Source organism: Caenorhabditis remanei, chromosome II (assembly GCF_010183535.1).
Source record: "Caenorhabditis remanei strain PX506 chromosome II, whole genome shotgun sequence".
Classification (NCBI taxonomy): Eukaryota; Metazoa; Nematoda; class Chromadorea; order Rhabditida; family Rhabditidae; genus Caenorhabditis; species Caenorhabditis remanei.
In genome coordinates this window covers 3012987-3034152 of record NC_071329.1, presented here as the reverse complement: position 1 = coordinate 3034152, position 21166 = coordinate 3012987, and the positions used below count along the sequence as shown (strand labels likewise).

The 21166-nt window shown below is 38.8% G+C and overlaps 6 protein-coding genes across 6 annotated transcripts; 5 read left to right on the top strand and 1 right to left on the bottom strand.

Annotated features, from left to right (window-relative positions):
* Window positions 1-440: 440 nt before the first annotated feature.
* On the top strand, window positions 441-818 carry GCK72_004233 (uncharacterized protein; the record flags this gene model as incomplete). The annotated part of the gene is made up of 1 exon (XM_003101803.2): window positions 441-818. The coding sequence occupies one exon, from the start codon at window positions 441-443 to the stop codon at window positions 816-818; it is 378 nt and encodes a 125-aa protein (XP_003101851.2).
* Window positions 819-2270: 1452 nt separating this feature from the next.
* Window positions 2271-2621, top strand: GCK72_004232 (uncharacterized protein; the record flags this gene model as incomplete). The annotated part of the gene is made up of 1 exon (XM_053724553.1): window positions 2271-2621. The coding sequence occupies one exon, from the start codon at window positions 2271-2273 to the stop codon at window positions 2619-2621; it is 351 nt and encodes a 116-aa protein (XP_053588747.1).
* Window positions 2622-2987: 366 nt separating this feature from the next.
* Window positions 2988-9511, bottom strand: GCK72_004230 (uncharacterized protein; the record flags this gene model as incomplete). The annotated part of the gene is made up of 5 exons (XM_053724551.1): window positions 2988-3126; window positions 3937-5051; window positions 6642-7238; window positions 8408-8530; window positions 9467-9511. 5 exons carry the CDS (start codon window positions 9509-9511, stop codon window positions 2988-2990), a joined length of 2019 nt encoding a protein of 672 aa, XP_053588745.1.
* GCK72_004231 (uncharacterized protein) lies at window positions 4680-5072 on the top strand (the record flags this gene model as incomplete). Its single annotated transcript, XM_053724552.1, has 1 exon — window positions 4680-5072. One exon carries the CDS (start codon window positions 4680-4682, stop codon window positions 5070-5072), a length of 393 nt encoding a protein of 130 aa, XP_053588746.1.
* A 4104-nt stretch (window positions 9512-13615) lies between the features above and the next one.
* Window positions 13616-14188, top strand: GCK72_004229 (uncharacterized protein; the record flags this gene model as incomplete). The annotated part of the gene is made up of 3 exons (XM_003101816.2): window positions 13616-13675; window positions 13868-14012; window positions 14061-14188. The coding sequence occupies 3 exons, from the start codon at window positions 13616-13618 to the stop codon at window positions 14186-14188; spliced, it is 333 nt and encodes a 110-aa protein (XP_003101864.2).
* A 1377-nt stretch (window positions 14189-15565) lies between these two features.
* GCK72_004228 (uncharacterized protein) lies at window positions 15566-16143 on the top strand (the record flags this gene model as incomplete). The annotated part of the gene is made up of 3 exons (XM_053724550.1): window positions 15566-15642; window positions 15785-15934; window positions 15984-16143. The coding sequence occupies 3 exons, from the start codon at window positions 15566-15568 to the stop codon at window positions 16141-16143; spliced, it is 387 nt and encodes a 128-aa protein (XP_053588744.1).
* Window positions 16144-21166: the final 5023 nt, after the last annotated feature.

Below are 21166 nucleotides of genomic sequence, written 5' to 3'. Positions count from 1 at the left end.
TCGTACATTTACTCTGTTATTCGTTCGAAATATTGTTACAGAACCGAAAAAATCTTTTTTCCTTCAACTAATGCAGCGAAAAATTGACGAAATCGACGTACAAGTCAAGGCAAACATTTCAGGTTATTTTTTTCCACGTATAACTTCCGTTTAGTTAGTTTTTCCGTAGTTTCATGGATAAAGACATATTAACGAATAGCCATCCGGCCCGTAGTACGTCACGGGCGTAGAACTCGTCGAGATCTACATTTTGGTATATTTTTCAGCTCATAATATTCATTTTGACGGAAGTTACGGGCCGGGCCGTGTCGGCTCGCCCGGTTTGCAAGTATGGTTCATTTTCTCGTAAAATATCGAAAAAATTTTCTATTTTTCAGTTTCTGTCGTACCACTCCGAATACTTCCGCGCACTGTTCTCATCGAATTTCAAAGAAGGACAAATGGATGAAATTCCGATTGGAGATGTTTCTTACGAAGATTTCGCACTACTTCTCAGCACTTTCTATCCGAATCCAGTATTCCCAACTGACAGAACTGTCGAGAAACTTCTGGAAATGGGTCGCCGTTTTCTGGTTCCATTCGTCATAAAAGTCACAGAACAACTTTATCTAATTAGCAATAATTCATTAATCGAAAATGAAAAGATGATGCAGTTGGCTGACGAATATGGAATGTCGAAACTTCTCGAGAAGTGTGTTCGTAAAATAAATACAGTAGAAGACGCGAAAAAATTGAAGAAATCGGAGGAATATAAAAAGTTATCGGATGCGACTAAGTCGAAAGTGTACGAACGTATCAAGGATTTCATTTGGTCTTAACTAAATCTCACCGTTTTATTTCTTGCTTCTTTTTATCGATAAAAATTGTACAAAAGTTTGATAGAGAAATAAATTTCTTGTTCTGTTATATTGTCGAAATAAAAAAAGTGATACCCGGTGTTTGCGGACTTAATGCTAATTTTAATAATTTTGCATTAAGTCCGCAAACACCGGGTATCAATTTTTTTATTTCGACAATACTTGTTCAACATGCTTAATGGTGATGAACTCCAGCGTGGCGCGGGTAACACAATTCGCGGAGAAAGGGGCGGAGTCACGAAAAAAATGTGCCGCAGTTGCAAAATACATTTTCTCATGTTGATTTCGGGTATATTTACTTTTCGTCCCCCCCTATATTGAAGAATGACCCCCCAAAAAGGACCTGGGAAAAGCCCCCCACCTGATTGATTATTGACCCCCCCCCCCATTGAACATTAGCCCCCCCCCTTTATCTTTTTCACTTAAACGAACCATTGAGTCCAACATAATTCAACTACACCCGAATCTTCAGGCTTAGGAAAAAAACCCGGAAGGACATTTTCGGCATAATTTATATTTGTGATGTTCAATCTTATAGTCTGAAAACGGGGTCCCGTTTGTTTCATTCATAGTGTGGGGTTCAATAGTGGGGGTCTGATGTTTTATGATGGGGGCCTATTGTTAAACAATGGGGGTTTTAAGTCATTAATGGGGGACTTATATTCAATGATGGGGGTCTAATAATCCATAGGTGGGGGACGGATGTTCAATGGTGGGGGGCTATCAATAAATGATTACAGCTAAAGATAAAAAGTAAGAATTACGACTCCAGTCCCGGTGGGGGGCTCTAGGGGGGTGGGGGCGATAAGTCATGAATACCAGGTTCTTGAACAATCGTCCCCCACTTTGTACTGGTGGGGGCTCATTGTTTCACACAGAAATAGAAGTAGAACCCCCCGCCGTGAGGAAAAAGCCCCCACCTGTTTTGTACTGGGTGGGGGGCTCTTCCTAGGTAAATTTCAACGTGGGGGACTCTACTGATGTGGGGGGCGATAAGTAAAGAATCCCTTGATTTCTTAAAATTACTGTTAAAATCTTTTTTGCAACTGCGGCACAGTTTTTCCTCGACTCCGCCTTTTTCTCCCGATTCGTATTTCCCGCTTTCTTTTTTTTCCAGTGATTTGTTATTTTTTTTTGCAGTGTCGAAACGTCGGTTTAGGGAAGGCGGAGCGTAAAATAGAATCTAGAAACGTCTCTCCCCCCAAAGTTCCAGAAAAACTCATTTTTTCAAAATTTCCCACCGTCCCCCGCATGTGAATCGTGCCTAATCGAATCACCGACCCTATAAAAGTCCGGGCGGTTCCCCACTGAAACCCATCGACTCCTTCTCTGGAATATTCTCCTGAGATATGAAGTTCGTCGTTTTCTTCTTGGCAATTCCCCCTCTCCTCGATGACTTCAGAATGCCTCTCTATGTTTCAGATTCCTCTCGTCCTCGCCGCCTATGGCTTCGAGCCCCCCTTGGAATGTACTCCGAGTCCTTGGAATGCTTGCCATTTTCCCGGCCAATATTGTGTGAATGGTCAATGTCGTGACGTCAGGGAGTTGTTCGCTGATGATGGTGCTCCAGAATCTGCTCCAGAATCTGACCAATGCCATCCGGAGTGCCCACACGACTACAATTGTATCAATGGCAAATGCGTCCGTTATGTCGAAGAATCCCGTGGAAGAGTGAAGAAGAGTTGGCCAGAATGCCTTCACGATTTTATGTGCAAATACCACTACTGCTTGGGAGGATTCTGTCTTACTCCACCGTTCCTCTAACTGTTCCATTGTTGATTGGGCAAATAAATATTGAGCATTCGAAAACCTGAAAACTACTAAACCATCGAGTAACCTAGAAGTACATAAGAATTACTAAAAGTTTACTATGGATATTATCGAGATGCGTATATAAGAGGGGTGCAGGGTAGAATATATAAGAAAGTATGGCAATGGGGGAGGAGAATTCAAAACACATGAAGAAAAAAAGGTAAAACAATCTAGAAAAGGACGGCACCGGTGAGTTTGTGAAGAAGAGAGAACAAAAAAGAAGACATTACATATTCAAGGGTGCATATAGAAAGATAATCTCAAGTAAAAGTAATTAAGGGAGGCAATTATAATAGAAATGACAAGAAGAAGGACAATCTACTCCTCGTCTTCACCATCACTCGAGTGGATTGATGGGCGGCGAGATGTGGCGGCGGACGGCACTTTTCCTTCGTTCTCACGCATGATCTTCTCGACATCCGGGTGGAGACGTTCCAGGGCGAGACGGCGGCAGTCACTGGAAATTGTGAGGATGATTTGTGGGATGAGAGGAAAGGGGCGGGTCTATTTCAGATGTCTTAAAATCAGTTTTTTCAGACTTCCGATAGGACTCACGTGTGAACATCGGATCATCTTGTATAGGAATATACAGATGTCTGTATGTCCAATTTTATCAGTTTATGTGTTAGGAGTCCACCCCCTCTTACAACTGCGCTCCACAGCAAACGAGAGAGTATCGGCGAGAGACGCAGATTTTCACAGTTTTTGACCTATTCCCGCATTTTTTCATAGTATTTTTTGAAAATTGTTATGAAAAAATGCGAGCTCTCACAGATACTCTCTCGTTTGCGGTGGAGCGTAGTTGTAAGAAGGTTGGACTGCTAATATATGGATATCTGAATCTCTATCTGTCGTTATTTCCGTTTATCCGGATGTCTCGGTAACAGTTTATGATAAACTGTTTATCTGGACACAAAATAGGTTCATCTGGAAATCAGAAAGCCTGTTTGTCCGGATGTCCTAACACTGAATCATCTAGTAACACTAACATATGTACATTCTATTATCTATCAGCCCGAATGTTCTCAAAATATTCTTATTCGGATTTGAGATCTTCTGTCTTTCCTAATGATGGTTTCTGTTCTTCCGGATGTCCGAAACTTCCGGTAAAGGGAAAATCGGTTAATCTGGTCATCGGAATGTTTGTTTGTCCGGATGTCCAGATAGATTTCTCTGGATATCTGAATCTCTGTCTGTAACACGTTTCTGTTTGTCCGGATGTCCCGATCTATACAAGAATTTCAGATTCCCATCAACTCCAACTCACCGATAGAAAACTCCCAAATTCTGCCAATCCAACAGCGCCGAGAGTCCCTCGTTCGCGTTACGCAAAATGATACGCTGCCGACGCGACTGTCCACAAAAATCGTACATCGTGTTCGCCAACTCCTGCACCGACTCCTCGGCACTCTTATGTCTCCGATCAATTACATAGATTCCCTTCGACTCGTGATCTTCGACGTGTTCCTGCATGAAACATCCGAAACCCGAGAGGTTCGTCGACACCGACGGGATTCCCATGACAGTACACTCGGCGGGTGTGTAACCCCACGGCTCGTAGTACGACGGGAACACTCCGAGATGGCACCCGCGGACGAAATCCTCATAGTCGAGGCCGATAAGCGGTGAGACGGAGGACAGGAATTCCGGGTGGAAGACCACTTTCACTCGGTCCTCTGGCTTATTGAATAGAGCGGTTCGTCGGAGCGATTCGAGCACCGGGTCGTCCGCTCGAATCATGTTATGCGTGCAGATTGGTGGGAGGCTGGAATTATGGAGTGCCATAATACAGCGTTTCAGCAGAATATTATCTGCAGGTGACATCAATTCCTCTGGCTCAGGAAGGTGTCCTTGCAGACAGATATCGAATATTCTCGCTCCGACCTTCTCCTTGATCCGGTCGACCGCTTCCTTCAACTGCTTTGTCACCGCCTGTCCCTTTAAGGATTCCACGTTGAACGAGTTCGCAGGCGCCGGGTAGATCAAAAACGCGACTACCGTAACCCCCATATGACGTGGATCGTTGGTAGTCTTCAGATAGTGATTCAGACGTGCCAGCGATTCGATGAACATGTCACCGCCTTTATTCGAGAATTCGTAACGGCCGGCGGTGAAAAAGTAGAGGGTTTTGTCCAAATCGAAATCCAAATGACCGTGGAAATGACCGCGAATGAACTGATTGATCTTCTCCTTGTTCTGAGCGTGCAGATTCTGGAACTCGTGGAGAGCGGCGAACTTGATGACGTTGAGACCGTTCGGCGTGAGAATATCGGGCTTTCGGCACAGGAAATGCTCGGCTTCGAGACCCGTGATCTCGGAGACGGTGGTGAAGATGTGAGCGGTTTGGCATGCGGCACGTTCCAGACAGTATTGGTGGTAGATCTGGAAATTGGGGGAGTTTGAGGCTGAATTTCAAGAAAAATGAGCAGTATACCCAATTTCCAACCAAAATCTGGAATTTTTCACATCATTTCGTAAAATGGTCCGAATTTCAAAACGCTCTCAAAAATACAAACAGTTTCAGCTGAGAAAACGAATTTCTGCCAGATTTTAAAGCGAAATTTCCTGATTATCTACTGAAAACGTAATCTACAAAGAGTTTTTCGCGTGATTTTGGACAAAAACTGAAATTTTCGCCTGACGAAACAGTTTTTCCAACAATTTCAGAGATGTGATGACAAGGGAAAAGCAATTAGGGCCAAAGTTACGTCAATGACTAAATTATTCACTGAGAACGCTTCATTTGGTGTAGGAATCAATCAATGAGTCTCAGACAATTAATGGAATTCTCAAAAAACACAAAATGACAATGATTTCGACTAAAAAATTGCTAGAAATCTCTTTAAAATTCAAAATTCAGAACGCAGTTTTCTGGATTTTCAGAGATTTCCATTCGAAATGTTCTTTTTTCGTTTTTCATCAGTCATCGAAGACGTTTGAAAGAAAAGCGAAAATCACTATTTTGAATGAAAAAAAACTCTGAAAATCCAGAAAATAACGTTCTAAAAAATTTTTAACGTAATTTTCAAGATTTCTAGATAATTTCAGTCAAAATCATTGTAATTTTGTATTTTTCCATAATTTCATTGATCGTTTGAGAATAATTTGTTAATTTCTATTGGGATAAACGACTTTTTCAGTGAAAATTTCAGGTTTTCTTCCAAATCACCGGAAAAATTCTTCATAGATTACGTTTTCAGAAGATATTCAAGAAATTTCGGTTATGTACAGCGAAATACACTTTTTCCCAGCTGAAACTGCATTTTTGAGAGCATTCTGAAATTCGGGTGAAAATTCAATTCCAGTCATTGCTCATTTCTCAATGAAAACGTCATTTTTCAAAATGATGTGAAAAATTCCAGATTTTGGCTGGAAATTTGGTATAAGGTCCGGGTACTTGGCGCCACAAAATTCAAAATTCTAATTTTTCGCGAAAAAGTCAAATTTTCGACTATAATTCAAAATTAGAGCAGATTCTGAAAAATCATCAAAAATTGTTGCATTTTCGATGAAAAAAATGAAAAATTGGTTCATTTTTTTGGACCCGGGCCTTCGGGCCTTTAGGATCCGGGCTTTGACAAGTATAGTCAAAACCATACTTGCAAAATATCGGCCCGGCCCGGCCCGGCCCGGTCGGCCCGGAGTCAAAAAATGAGCACAATTTTTTCACAAAATTTTTCGAAATTATTTAAAATTTTCATCAAAAATCGTCAAAAATCTTATGTACACTTGAGTTTTATCGATATGTAAAAACATAGTCAAAAATTCGACTTTTTTGTGAAAAAATCAAAAAATTTTCAAAAAAATTCAAATTTTCAAATTTTTGTACTGTGACCCGGGCCGACCGGGCCGGGCCGGGCCGGTGAAAATTCTCAAATCGGCCCGGCCCGGCCCGTTGCAAGTATGGTCAAAACAGCAAGCTGAAATTCTCTAATTATCTAATTTCATAGCTGAAATTCTCTAATTCTCTACCTTTCTCTTCCCGGCCTCCGCATCCAAATCGAACGCATCCAAATTATTATACAAATCCGCACCGCCCGCACACAAATGTCGTCCTAAAAGTGTCGCGTGCGTCGTATAAACCGTAGCAATGTCCAACTTCCACAACCGAGTCATCAGAAGACCCACTCCCGCTTGCCACTCGTGGAAGTGAGCGACGACGAGTGGCGTGTAACTGGTGACGGATTCACGGAAATGTTTCAGAAAGATGGCGACCATAAATCCCAGAATAACCGCGTCGTTCGACTCGATATCCTCATGAGGGATTCCAATTTTGCACTTCTCAAACAGCTCGTGCTTCCATTCGTTCATCTTGACGGCTCCTGATCCCAAATCGAATAGAATCACTTTCGGATAGCCCTCGATCAGCCAACGACCGTACATACACCGGAATCCGTCAGCCTGGAATCGCTTCATCGCAGCGCGAATCGTTCGATTCTCCGGTTCGATTGGATCCACTTCGAGACGCCATTTACCGTCTTTCATCGGTCCGAACATACAATATTGATCGCCCAGCTCTTCCGTACTGATTTGCGCTTTGCTTCGGAGAACAGTGTAGATTCCACCGACCTGGAAGATAAGAATTTTGGGGTTTTTTTTAGGTGAAAACTACATTTTTCAGCGGAAAACCTTTTTTTTACCCGAAATCCCTTTTTCAGGTTTTTAAAGCATTTTTGAGCGATTTTAATGCTAAAAATTGAATTTTTGGCAAATCTTCTCGGTATTTTACCAAAAATCGGCGATTTTTCTCATCAAAAATGCCAGTTTTAACCTAAAATCACTCGTTTTTCAGGTTTCTGAGCGATTTCAATGCTGAAAATTGGATTTTTTAGCAAATCTTCTCGGTATTTTACCAAAAATCGGCGATTTTTCTTATCAAAAATGCCAGTTTTAACCTAAAATCACTCGTTTTTCAGGTTTCTGAGCGATTTCAATGCTGAAAATTGGATTTTTTAGCAAATCTTCTCGGTATTTTACCAAAAATTGGCGAGTTTTCTCATCAAAAACGCCATTTTTAAACCTAAAATCACTCAGATTTTCAGGGTTTTAAGTACCATTTTTGAGCGATGTTAATGCTGAAAATTGAATTTTTAGCAAATTGTTTCGGTATTTCACCAAAATCGGTGAGATTTTCGATTAAAAATGGGATTTTTAACCGAAAAATTACTCGATTTTCAGGTTTCTAGGCTATTTTTGTGCGTTTTTCGCAATTTTCAAGTCGATGTACTGAAAAATGGAGATTTTGCAATCATTTGCTTTCCAAAACCGCGATTTTTCACATTTTGTTCAGTTTCTGATGAATTTTATGAAAAAATCTAATAATCGGGAAATTTACCGGCTTATCAGAAAAATTCGGAATTTTAGCAATTCAGTTTCAGTGGAATTTTGACTGGATAACATCATAGTTGTCAAGGCCCGGGCAAATTGGCGCGAAAGTCAATTTTCAAAATTTTCAAAATTTTTTGAATTTTTTCGCGAAAAAGTCAAATTTTCGACTATCAGTCAGAATTAGAAGAAATTCTGAAAAATAGTCGAAAATGGTCACATTTTCGATGAAAAATTGAAAAAAATTTCGTTAAAAATTGGAAAAAAAGGGTCATTTTTTGAAGCTGGGCCTTCGGGCCGGGCCGGGCCTTGAAAATTTTCTACCGGGCCTTGACAACTATGGAAAAAATAGATTTTTTTAACTCGAAAAACTGGAAATTGAAATTTTCGATGCATTCTTCACATTTCCTCACCTTATTAGCCACCTCCCACGCGCATTCGAACACAAATCGTCCTTCTTCGCGGGCGCTTCGTCCCGCGTCCATTTCCAGCACCTCCTCCTCATCGAGGTCCTCGCCGGCGATAGTTTTGGCTATCTGGAAATGGAAAAAAAGGTGAAATTTTGGGGTTTTCAGTGTGAAATAGGCATTTTCAGCAGAGTTTTGGCGTCTAGGTGCTGAAATTTCGTTTTTTTGGTATAGATATGGATTTGAGACGATTAAAGTGAAGGAATCGGGCTGAAAATGTCATTCACATTAATTTCAGCTCATTTTATTCATTCTAGCTGTCTCAAGCTCATATCTATACCAAAAATTCTGAAATTCGAGCTTTTAGACACCAAATTTCGGCTCAAACTGCTATTTTTCACAGTTTAGGGCTTTTTTTTTCAAAGTTTTGATATCTAGAACCTGAAATTTCAGCATTTTGGTATAGATATGAATCTGAGACTGTTAAAGTAGAGAAAACAGGCTGAAATTGATGTAAAATGTTAATTTCAGCCCGTTTTCTTCAAAACATCCATTTCTACACCGAAAATTTTGGAATTTCAGCATCAGGATGCCAAATTTTGGCAAAAATGACTATTTTCAGAATTCCAGCATCACATGAGCAGTTATAGCATAGTTTTGGCATCTGAAACTAAGAATTTCAGCCTTTTCGGTATAAACATGAATTCCAGACGATTAGAGTGAAAAAAAAAGTGATTTTCAGCTCGTTTCATTCACTCTGACCCACATTTTACCGAAAATGCGAAAAATTCTAGTTTGTAGACGTGAAAACTTGGCTGAAAATACACTCATTGCCGAGATTTGGTGATGTAGACGCATTTTCAGTATAGAAATTACCTTAAAATGAAGAAAACAGGCTGAAATTGATGGAAAATGTAATTTTCAGCCCGTTTTCTTCAAAACATCCATTTCTACACCGAAAATTCTGAAATTCCAGCATCTGGATGTCAAATTTTGGCTAAAATGGCAATTTTCAGAATTCCAGCATCAAATGAGCACTTATAGCTTGGTTTTGATCCATTTTACCTTATTCGACGACAAGTTTCTGGGCATACGTCCGTGATCCGGCATGTTTCTATTGTGGGGTTACTTGCGTCTTTTCCCCTGCAAGATGATCAAAATAGGATTCTGGGATTTTGAAGAGTTTGGAGATGGAGAAAATCAAGAAACCCCACTGACGTCATGGGGGGTGCAAAGCAACAAAGAACGTCAGGTGTTTCTTTATTGATAGTTGGGAAGAGAAAATAATAAAAATATTTATTTTTTCAATCTCAAAGTCTATCAACCAATTATATAAACCTCCGATGGATCATATGCTTCCGAATGGAACAATCTAGAAGGTCCTCGAAAAATTCGAAGAAGAATTCAGAGAACATTACGGGAAATAACACGTGTTTACGTATTGGCTACTGATAACGTGTGATGGTGGCAGTGGTGATAAGAAAGACAGAGAGAAACCTTTTGTCCGAAATGTTGCGATCAAGTGGAAAAAGTAAATAATAAATATGCTGCAAATGCGCTCCATAGGATCAGGGATCATTGACTATAGAGCAAAGTTGCATTATCAAAGAAACTGGGCTATTCAGCTCTTTATCTACCGAAAAAACGGCGAAAAACGGAAAAAAAACTGTTTTTTTCAGGAGGTGAATAGTCCCATAACAGATTCTTTGATAATGCAACTTTGCTCTATAGTCAATGATCGCTGGCCCCATGGAGCGCATTTGCAGCATATTTATTATTTACTTTTTCCACTTGATCGCAACATTTCGGACAAAAGGTTTCTCTCTCTTTCTTATCAGCGCATTGTAAGGCACTTTTAAAGCAAAAATGCCTAGTTTTTAGGTCTAATTTAAGTTTTTTGCTAAAAATCTTTGAAGGGGGACACTAATTAGCGGAAAGGTAGTATTTAGGTATGATGTAAAAGGAATTTTGGATAGTTGGCAGCAGAGCATATTATCTCTAGCTTGAAGTTCAACTTAGAGCCATTTCGTCTGATGCCGGAAGCTAAAATTGGGAATTTTTCTGATCAGCTGAGGGATTTTCAGATTTTGAGTGCAAATTTTGCAATTTCCAGTGTTTTTATTCAAAAAGAAGCTTAAATTCCGCCAGAAAATGAGAAATTTCAGGTTTTTTAGCATTCAAGACGTCAAAAACGATGAAACTCGGGAAACATTGCATTAAAAAATCACTAGGAGCAGCTGAAATCATAGTTGAAAATTTTTAAGACGGAAAACGGTGAACTTTCGGGAATCACGTATTTGAAAAAACGCTGAAAGTCACAGAACTTCACTAATCGACTGAAAACACATATTTTGTCACTTTCAAGCACAAAAATGGCCACTCTGTTGACCTGAAGAGTCATTTTTGCAATTTTTCGTCTAAAAATACGAAAACCGATCGGATAGCCTTATAGCAAGATATTTAAAGAAGCTGCTCCCGAAAGTTGCCAACAAACTTAAAACTGATTAAAAACGAATGAATCCAATAACTTCAAAAACTTCCAAAGCTTATACTGCTTATGTTGTTGTGTTCTCTTTTCAAAAAGCAAAGGGGCGCTGCGACCAGAGAGAGAGAGAGAGAGAGACTCAGAGATAAGCAGAAATGCCCAGAAATAGTTTGACCTTTTACGAGAGTGCAGAGACGTTGAAGCAGGCATTTGGACGAAAAAACGAGCAACAAACGTGACAAGCGAGACGAGGATTTGGCGGGTTTCGGGGAGCAGCAGGAGGAGAGAAATGTGATGTGATGAGCAGAAACTTTTCTTTTTGACAAGGAGTTTCCGAAAAGTTTGAGTGTTTTGAAAATGGCGAGTTGAACTTTTGGAACAAAGTCTATGTCATCAAATCGATTGGACTTCAGAAGAAACTGATGAAAATTCTGAATTCGCTCTCAGATTTTGAGAAAAATCGAACGAAATCAAAGTCTGGTATTATGAAAACCGTGGGACTGTGACACTAACTGTCAGAAGCAGTCTATATGCTATATGCCTGAGAAGCTGATACCCTGAGGATTCTGAATCTGTTTCCAGATTTCGACTAAAATCCAAAGGAATCGAGATTTAACGACTTTCTTCTAGTATTTCGGTAAGTTTTGAATCTCGGGGCATTCTTAGACTGAAAAAGCTTTGATAACAAATTCAGAATCCTCACGCCTTCAACAATCCAGCTCAATGAGAGACTCCTCTTAAATTCACTGGTAGGCGGTTCAGACTATGGCTTGAGGAAGGTTCATTCCAGAAGCCAGAATTCGTCAATTTGAAGAATTTCCAGCGACTGAAATAGAAAATACAAATATTCTCTGCTTTTCAGCTCTTGCCAACTTTTCACAAAGATTTATAGTGAAAACTCCATAAAATCCGCAAGAACTAATGAAAGACAGAAATGGGTCAACAACCGTGCGGCAATACTGCAAGAAGGGGCGGAGCCACGTTTCAGAAACTAGCTATTAGCACGACACGCGGCTATCAACCGCGCTCTACCGGAACCGAAGAAAATTGCGTTTGCGTGGAGCGCAGTTGTAAGAACTGTGCCGAACTAATGAAATCGCAAGAATCCCGTCAAAACTGCTTACTCCCGCTAAAATAGGTGAAAACTGTCAAAAAACTACTAGAAAAAGTCTAAAACCTCCGCCAATCAGATAAAAATACAAAGTGACTCCCCGATTATCAAAAGACATCAAAAACCTCTGATTTCATGTGTCTAAAATCGTCGCAAAAACAGACAACACCGAGACAAGCGAATGTTTGCAAAAGAAAACAAACTGCCGTCGTGTTTGTGGCGGTGTGTGTGTGTGTGTGTGTGACCAGTGATCGGAACTGATAGCCCCCTTTTTTCTTTTCGAATTGATAGCAAGAGAACTGATAAGCATCTCTCTCTCTCGAATTTCTCAATATAATGATGGCGCCGTCGGCGCCAACGATTTTCGTGAAATTCGAGAGCGATTCGTTCAGTTTATTACTGTTTGAATGCGAGATTGATGCTGTGGAATTCCGAAAAATCGGTAGTTTCCTTTCATCTCTTCTTCTTTTTGTGATTTTCTACTAATCTGATAATCAATCTTGTTTATTTTCATCGGGGGAGACTGAGAGAAATTGGTTTGGTTCATGTGATAGAGAACGTTCTGTTGGAATTTCAGACATCACTTTTTGCATTTGTGCCACATGGTTTGCACATGAACTGATGTGAATCTGACCACTCGCGAAGCTCAAAAACAAGGAGAAATCTCGGAAATAGAGACAAATTCCTGGCGAAAATGAATAATTTTTGATCGATTTCAACGAAAACCAGGGAAATCGCTGATATTGCTCTCATTTCAGTTAAATTGAGGTATAAGTTAAGGTCAGAGCTCGTTCACGAGCAAGGTTACACTGGAATCTGTTCTTAACTAATCTCGGTCGTGCTTGGCTGGAAGACAGACTCAGATACAGAAAAATCACAAGAACAGCTTAAAAACGGCCTTTCTTCCGACTGAATCCGACTGGCCAACCGAGAACGTAGCCAGCAGAACCCGGTAGGTTCTCGGAAAGTTATACTAGATCAGCAAATTACAACAACTCACAAAATTGACGAACCGTTTCGCCCGATTAATATCAGATTAGGACAAGAAAGTCCGTTTTCAGGTTATCATACCCTTCTTTTGGCATTTCGATACACCTATAATGAATATGATCTGTAAGTGATGGGAAAATGAGATTGCCACATTTTCCTTTCCCATCACCGACTTATTTCATCAAGTTTTAGGTCATGAAAGTCCGTGTTTAGGCTATCAGACCCTCATCTTGGCACCTCAATGATTCCAAACACCTGCTCTGGAGGTCCATTCGACCGGTATACAAGAATCTGAGTGTGATAATGCGAATGCGGTTTCAGCTAATTTACAGACAAGAGATGAAGACTTTATGGTGACTGATGGCCGACGCTGACCTATTCTGACTCTGCTAGTCTAATTACAGAGCTGACCTTCCCAACACCCCTAAACACATTTCCCCTATAATTCTGAAATCCAGAAACCTCTAACCTCCGCCGCTCCAAATGTTCTGCCCCACAAATCCAGAAACCTCTAACCTCCGCCGCTCCAAATGTTCTGCCCCACAAATCCAGAAACCTCCTAAATTTTCCGCAAACCATTCTATTCCTTCCCCGAGTTCTATCAGAAAACTCCCTTACTAGTCGCCATATGATTGTTCATCTTTGTCTGTTACTCAACCTAGTCGTCTTTCTGCTTGTCAACTGTTTCGTAAGTTTCTATTAGTTCGGCACAGTTCTTACAACTGCGCTCCACCGAAATGCCGTTGAAAAATTTCACTTTTTCTCTGAGTCTTTCAATTTTGCACACAATTTCACTTCGGTTTCGGTAGAGCGCGTTCAAAGGAAGCGTGCCGTGCTAATAGGGAGGATTTTCGCTCTAAAACCGCCCATCTTCCCACAGGATGACCCGCCACCACCACGACCACGCCCACGGCCACCACCGGTCATCGTTCATCAAAAACGACCGAAAACTCGAACTGAGCACTCAGAAAAGTCGATGAAAAAAGTGAAAGAGGAGAAGATTCGCGTTCCTGTGCCAAAACCAAGTAATTTCTGAACGGAAAATTGACAAAAAATGGTTTTTTTTGTTTCAGCGGAACCAAAAATGAAGACACGAGAGTGCAACGACAACGAAACTGTCGACGAGACACCGTCGCAGTGGGGAGACACCGATGCGGCGTTTGTGGTGAGGAAATCGAAGCAAAAGCCAGTTTTTGGCTAGAAATAGGCTATTTTTGGGATATTTTGACTGGAATTTAACTAGAGTGGGTTGGGGAGCTGAAATACACGAAAAACTAGCGGAAAATCAGAATTTTTAGCCGAAAAATCACCTGAAGAAGTCTGAAACTAGGAAATTAATTAAATTGGTGAACATTTTTTTGCGATAACTGAATTTTTGAGGGATGGAGAGCTAAGCTAGTGAAAAATCGTTAGCAAATCAGTTTTCTGAGCCGAAAATCAGCCAAAAACTGAATGAAACGAAGAAAATTTAAGCAGTTCGAATTCTGACAAGAAAATGACTTTTTTTTCAATTTTTTCTGTTGAAAGTCAATTTTTTGGCTCTGAATTTGAGTTTTCGAGTTGAAAACTATGAAAACCAACAGAAAACGGATGAAAATTGCGAAAAATGAAAAAATTCGCGTTATTTCCATTTTTTACCAAATTTCAGACCAAAATTAGAAACTTTTCAACAACTTGTGGCGAAAATTGAATTTCAGGCTGTCAGGAAACCTAAATATCACTCAAAACTCACAAAAAACAAGTGAAAAATCGTTAGAATCTCCGAAAAATAGAAAAAACCAAGTAGTTTTAGTTTTCCCATGTTTTCAGCTCTAAAACTCGGATTTTTCTGCATAATTTTGACGGAAATCGAGTTTTGAGACCTCGGAGAACACTAAAACCGGAAAAATTCAGAAAAAATGACAAAAATGAGCGAAAAACCGGTGAAAAATGATGCAAAACAACTGAAAATAAATGAAATAAAAATTTGCGCGCTACCGTACTTTAAAGGCGCATCGCCCGATTTTGTAAGTGGGTCTCGCAGCGAATTTGAATGTTTTATATAATTTTTAAAAAATTTTCTAAAATTTCAGAAATCCCCAGCAAGAGGACACAAAAAGAAGTCGTCGAGACCGTCTCGTTGAGGAAAATCACTAAAAATTAAATTTTAATTATAATAATAGTAAAAATAATAAATATTTCTTTGATAAAACTGTAATTTGTTGAAAAAAACTGTATATAACCTAGAAAAAAGTCGAAAATTTATTAAGAATCTGTTTAAGATCATAAAAAATGACTAAAAAATTACCAAAAAACGGGAAAAAAAACCCCGAAAAACACGAAAAACAACTGGCGGACTAGTTTTGGTTTTCTAGGCCACCAAGCGGTTTTCGATGTTTTTTAGCTGTTTTTTCGTGTTTTTTAATGTTTTTTAATTTAAAAATCTAATAAAAACGTGACCTCTCCACTAAAATCCAAAAAATTCGACCTTTTCCTTCCCAAAAATCTTCATTTCCTACTCATTTTTCCGATTCAAAACCATTTTTTCTCTGAGAAAAAGAGACCAATAACGAAAATGTGCTCATATTCACATATATCAATGATTCTGTTCCTATTCTGGTCGCTTCTCTTGCCATTATTACTAGCGACGTGTGTCTCGAAAAAGTCGCAGAAGAGGTGGGTCAAATTTCGATTTTGACAGTGTTTTTGGTGGCCTAGAAATCTCAAATAGAAATTTCTAGGCCATGAAAATCTCCTTCTTGCTGGCAAAAAAAATTTCAAAAAAAAAAGTTTTTTTTAAATCAAAATTTTTTTTCAGCGGTACCACAAGTACTCGAGATATCTCTGAAAAATCTGAAAAATCTACCAAAACCCGTCGAGCAGGCACTTCTCACTCCGCACTACCCTCCGACAAGAGTGAACGAGCACTTTCCAGTGAGAAAAGTGTGAAAAAAGAGCGAAATACGGCGTAAGTCTTGAAATTCTCAATGGAGCGCACTTGCATTAATCGTTTTTAGAATCGATTCGTTAAAAGTGCCACGTCATCATCGCCCGTCTGCCAACTCGTCGAATTCTGGAAAATCGCTGAAAACCGAAAATAAAGCGTCGGTGGGCTCCGAGACGGACTCGGTGAAAACTGAAACTATCGAAGTGCCACTTGGAAAAGCGGCGACGTGAGTTTAGGGTGCGGTGGAGCACGTTTGCATTGGTAAACAATTTAAAAATTTAAAAAAATTTCGAAGTATTCTTCTTAAAATTCAATTTTAGTGCGGTGGAGCATATTTGCATTGATACAAAAAAATTTTGAATTAAAAAATGTAGTGCGATGGAGCATGTTTGCATTATTAAAAAATAGAAAAAATAATTAAAATCAATTTTAGTGCGATGGAGCATGTTTGCATTATTGGAAAAAAAATTCAAAAAATTTTGTGAAAAACTTTTTTCGAAAATTTTTTTTAAAAACAATTTTTGTGCGGTGGAGCATGTTTACACTGGTACAAAAACTTTTCGTATTAAAAAAATGTAGTGCGGTGGAGCATGCTTGCATTATTGAAAAATTGAAAAAATCAATTTTAGTGCGATGGAGCATGTTTGCATTATTGAAAAATTCAAAAAATTTTGTGAAAAACTTTTTTCGAAAATTTTTTTTAAAAACAATTTTTGTGCGGTGGAGCATGTTTACACTGGTACAAAAACTTTTCGTATTAAAAAAATGTAGTGCGGTGGAGCATGCTTGCATTATTGAAAAATTGAAAAAATCAATTTTAGTGCGATGGAGCATGTTTGCATTATTGAAAAATTTAAAAAAAAAACATTTTTCGAAAATTTTTTTTTTAATTTTTAGCGCGGTGGAGCATATTTGCATTGATAAAAAACATTTTTGAATTAAAAAATGTAGTGCGATGGAGCAAGTTTGCATTATTGAAAAATTCAAAAAATAATTAAAATCAATTTTAGTGCGATGGAGCATGTTTGCATTATTGGAAAAAAAATTCAAAAAATTTTGTGAAAAACTTTTTTTAGAAAATTTATTTTTAAAATCATTTTTTAGTGCGGTGGAGCATGTTTACACTGGTACAAAAAACTTTTCGAGTAAAAAAAATTTAGTGCGGTGGAGCATGTTTGCATTTATGAAAAATTCAAAAATTTTGTGAAAAAATTTTTTCGAAATTTTTTTTTTGTCAAAATTTTTTTCCAGCGCCGACCCGTCGAACAATATCCTGACACCACTGCACGAGCTGAAAACATCGTCCTACAGTAACCAGAGCACAAAAGTGACATTCGCCCACACACTGAAACGGGTCAAACGGCGGGCGACGTAAGTGTTTTTGTAGTGGAGCGCACTTACTGACTCGAAATTTTTTCAGAGCTCCCGACGATTTCGAGGAGAAGACCGCGTATATACCGTAAACTCTCTTAGTGACTTATTAATAAACGATGTGGTAAATGCGCTCTAATGAGAATAGTGCGGTGAAGCGCGTTTTGTAGATTCACAAAGCTTCAATTTTCTCCAGTTTTTAATCTAGTTTTACCCTCTAATAAGATTTTTCCTTTTTTTTGGACATTTTGATTGAATTTGGTGTAAAAATGTTTCCGGAGAGGCAGTGTGTGTGTGTTAAAGATTGAATTGGATTGGTGTTTAATCTCACCCTTTTTGACTTTTTGTGTGTCGATTTACGGGGGGAAGAGTGTAGATTTACGAGAGTTTCGCGCAATAAGAAGCTGTGTAGATTTACGGGAGTTTGGGTAGATTTACGAAAGGTTTCTTTGTGTGGAATTACGAGGGTTGGGGGTAGATTTACGGTGATTCATGATTCATACTCATTACGATAGTTCTCTGTGTGGATTTACAAGTGGTGTAGATTTACGGAAGTTACTTTTGATTTACGGACTTTCATCGTGTGTAGATTTACGGCAGAGTTTGGGTGGATTTACAAAAATTCTCGTTAAGATTTACTCACTACATTTGGTTTCTATTACAGAACACGAGAATTTTCGTAAATCCACTCAAGTCTGTCGTAAATCTACACACGATTGATTTAAAACCCCATAAATCAAAAGTAATTTCCGTAAATTCACACAAGACGTAAATCTACAACATTTGAATTTAACACTTTGTAAACCGACACAGAGAACTGTCGTAATGAATATGAATCATGAATCTCCGTAAATCTACCCCATAGCCTCGTAATTCCACACAGAGAGAACTTTCGTAAATCTTCATCGTAAATTCACACAACACGTCCTTTCGTCGTAAATCTAACTTCCGTAAATCCGCACAAGACTCTTGTCGTAAAACTACAACATTTGACACTCTGTAAATCACAGACAGAGAGCTTTAGTAATAAGTATGAATCAGTGTTGCCGGGAATTCCGACTTCCGGTCTTTTTTTCACATCCAACTTCCGACTTCCGACTTCCGGATAAGAAAATGTTCACTTCCCGACATCTCTGGTATCTCCGTAAACATCTCATGAATCTCCGTAAATCTACCTCATAGCCTCGTAATTTCACACAGAGAGAACTTTTGTAAGTCTACAATGGAATCCTGTAAATCTACAAATTCACACAGCATGTCAGTAATTCGGCATCGTGACGTTCTCTCTTGTAAATCTACACGGAACGTTTCGTAAATCTATACAAACCACCGTAAACCAATACATGGTATTGAAAACTTATTGTTAGTTGACAGGCATGTACAGCAGAGTTGCATGGAATTCCGACTTCCGACTCCCGGGCATTTTTATCATTCCGACTTCCGACTTCCGGATAAGAAAAATCACTTCCGACTTCCGGAATTTCCGAAAAGTATATTTCGTAGAAATACTTGAAAAAAAGGTCGAAAAGGAGAGAAAAAAATCTTCATCCAAAACCTAATTTTCCACTGATTTCCGTCAATTTTATAATCTTTTATCTTGGAGTTTTTGAATATTTGCGAAAAATCTAATTCCGACTTCCAACTTCCGACTTCCGGGCGTTTTTTCACTTCCGACTTCCGACTTCCGGATAAGGAATTTTACTTCCGACTTTCGACTTCCGGTTAAGGAATTTTACTTCCGACTTCCGGATAAGAAATTTTCACTTCCATGCAACTCTGATGTACAGTACCGCTCAAAAGTATATTAATTTTTGGTTTTTTCAGTTGAAAACGCCCAACTTTGACAGTGTATTTCGGTGTCTCCTGATTGTCCGACAAATTGTATCTTTTACGGGCTGAACAGAGCAAAAATATCACATCATTTTTGTAATTGACCATTTTTTTGTACGGACCCTACCTAGAGAGTTACGTATCGTTAAAGTAATTTCTCCCTCAAATCGACCAATTTTGATTTTTGAGCTGTTCCCTTAAAATGACCATAACTCTCTAGGGAGTGTCCGCACAAAAAAGTTGTCAACTACAAAAATGAAGTTCTACTTTTGATCTGTACAACCCATATAAGCTTGAGTGGATCGGACAATCAGGAGACACTAAAATCCCCTGTCAAAGTTGCTCATTTTCCACTGAAAACAGCCAAAGTTAATACCTTGGTACTGTACCCCCTCTGACTCATGGTGACTGGAATCCGGAACATTTGCACTTTCTTTCCAGTTTCTGTTTCTTAAAGTGCATCATTTCTTATCCCCTCCATATCCCACCTCCCATATGTTTTGATCTCCCCCTCCTTCCTTCGTCATCATTCTTTGCACCTGTCTTTTATTTCTTTTTGTTTCCCCCCTACCCGTCAGTTATGACTTTTTCTCCCATTTTTCTCACTTTTTGCTCATAGAAATTCTGATTCACTTCTCAATTTGAGCGCGCTTTGATCTCGAAATGGGGAACCCTATAATTTATTTTTTCTTTCTGTTGTTGTTAGTAAAGGACACATCATATATATCTCACCTCGCCTACTCAATTCTTTTTTTTTTTTTCAATTTTTTTGAAGTTTTTTCTGCACGATTTTTTTTTGGAAACTGATCTTAGGGGTAAATTTGGGGTAGCGGATATATAGGATTACGGTACTTGAGGAGAACTGAAGTCATAGTTTTTGTAGATTCCGATATTTCAGAAAATTCTAAGAAAAACTTTTATTATTGACGGATATACCTTAAAATCGCTCTAAACGACTTGATTCCCGCTTTGGTGGAAGATTTTTTCCGCGCGAGGTCGTGTAGTCCTCTCGGACAAGATTTTCGATGTCGATTTACGATGATTCGTATAGATTTATGGGAGTTTAGCTGGATGATGTAGCTTTGTAACGATTCGAAATTATGTGTGCAAATTTACGGATTAGTTTACGAGAAGAGCTAGTAGTGTGGATTTACGGGAGCTGTCTAATGTAGATTTACGAGATGTTGTGTAGATTCACAGAAGACTTATGTCGGTTTACGAAACTTTTTGTGTAAAATTACGGTATGCACAGCGTGCGTCAGTTTGCAAATGTCATGTGTAGATTTACGAGCTTTTATGTCGATTTACAAAGTTTCTTATGCAGATTTACGAGAGCGGTGTATATTCCACAACGATTACGGAGTAATGTGTAGATTTACTATGTCTTTTGCAAATTTTTAATATACGGTGTTTACTTTTTCATAAGCATTGACGACGGCTTTTTAGTTGGTTTACAAGCCGTTCTGTGTTTACTTTAAGGTTCCAAATGTAGATTTACAAAAGTTTTGTTTAGATTTACGGTACTATTTGTGGAGTTACGGGATACATTGTTCATTTACGGGATTCTATCAAGATTTGTTCTAAAATTTCTGTGTCGATTTACGCGGTATCAAATGTATACCAATTTCAACATTTTTATGATTTCCTCGTTTTTCTTCTTCTCCTCCATTTTCTTCTTCTTCTCAAATTATCTTCCCTCTTCTAACACGTTGCAACAATGGACAACAATTAATTGGTGCCCTCTCCTCCTCTCTTGCACTTTTTCAATTCGGTTTTCTCAACATAAAAGTTGATTAAACTCTTTCTCTTTTCGTCTCAAGAAGCATCTGTGTGTGTGCAATTGAAAATGTTTTAGGAACGCGTCACTTTTATTTCTTTTTATTCTTTTTGCGTCCGTTATTGAGCTAGCTCAATTGAGAAATTTCTTGGTTTTTATGGGAATTTTTTCTGAATTTCATTCATTTGGCAGTTTGAGTTTTGTCATTTTGAGGAAGGTACTTTTTTGAGTAACACGAAACTATGTTTGAAATTAAAAACTGACACTGAAAATAC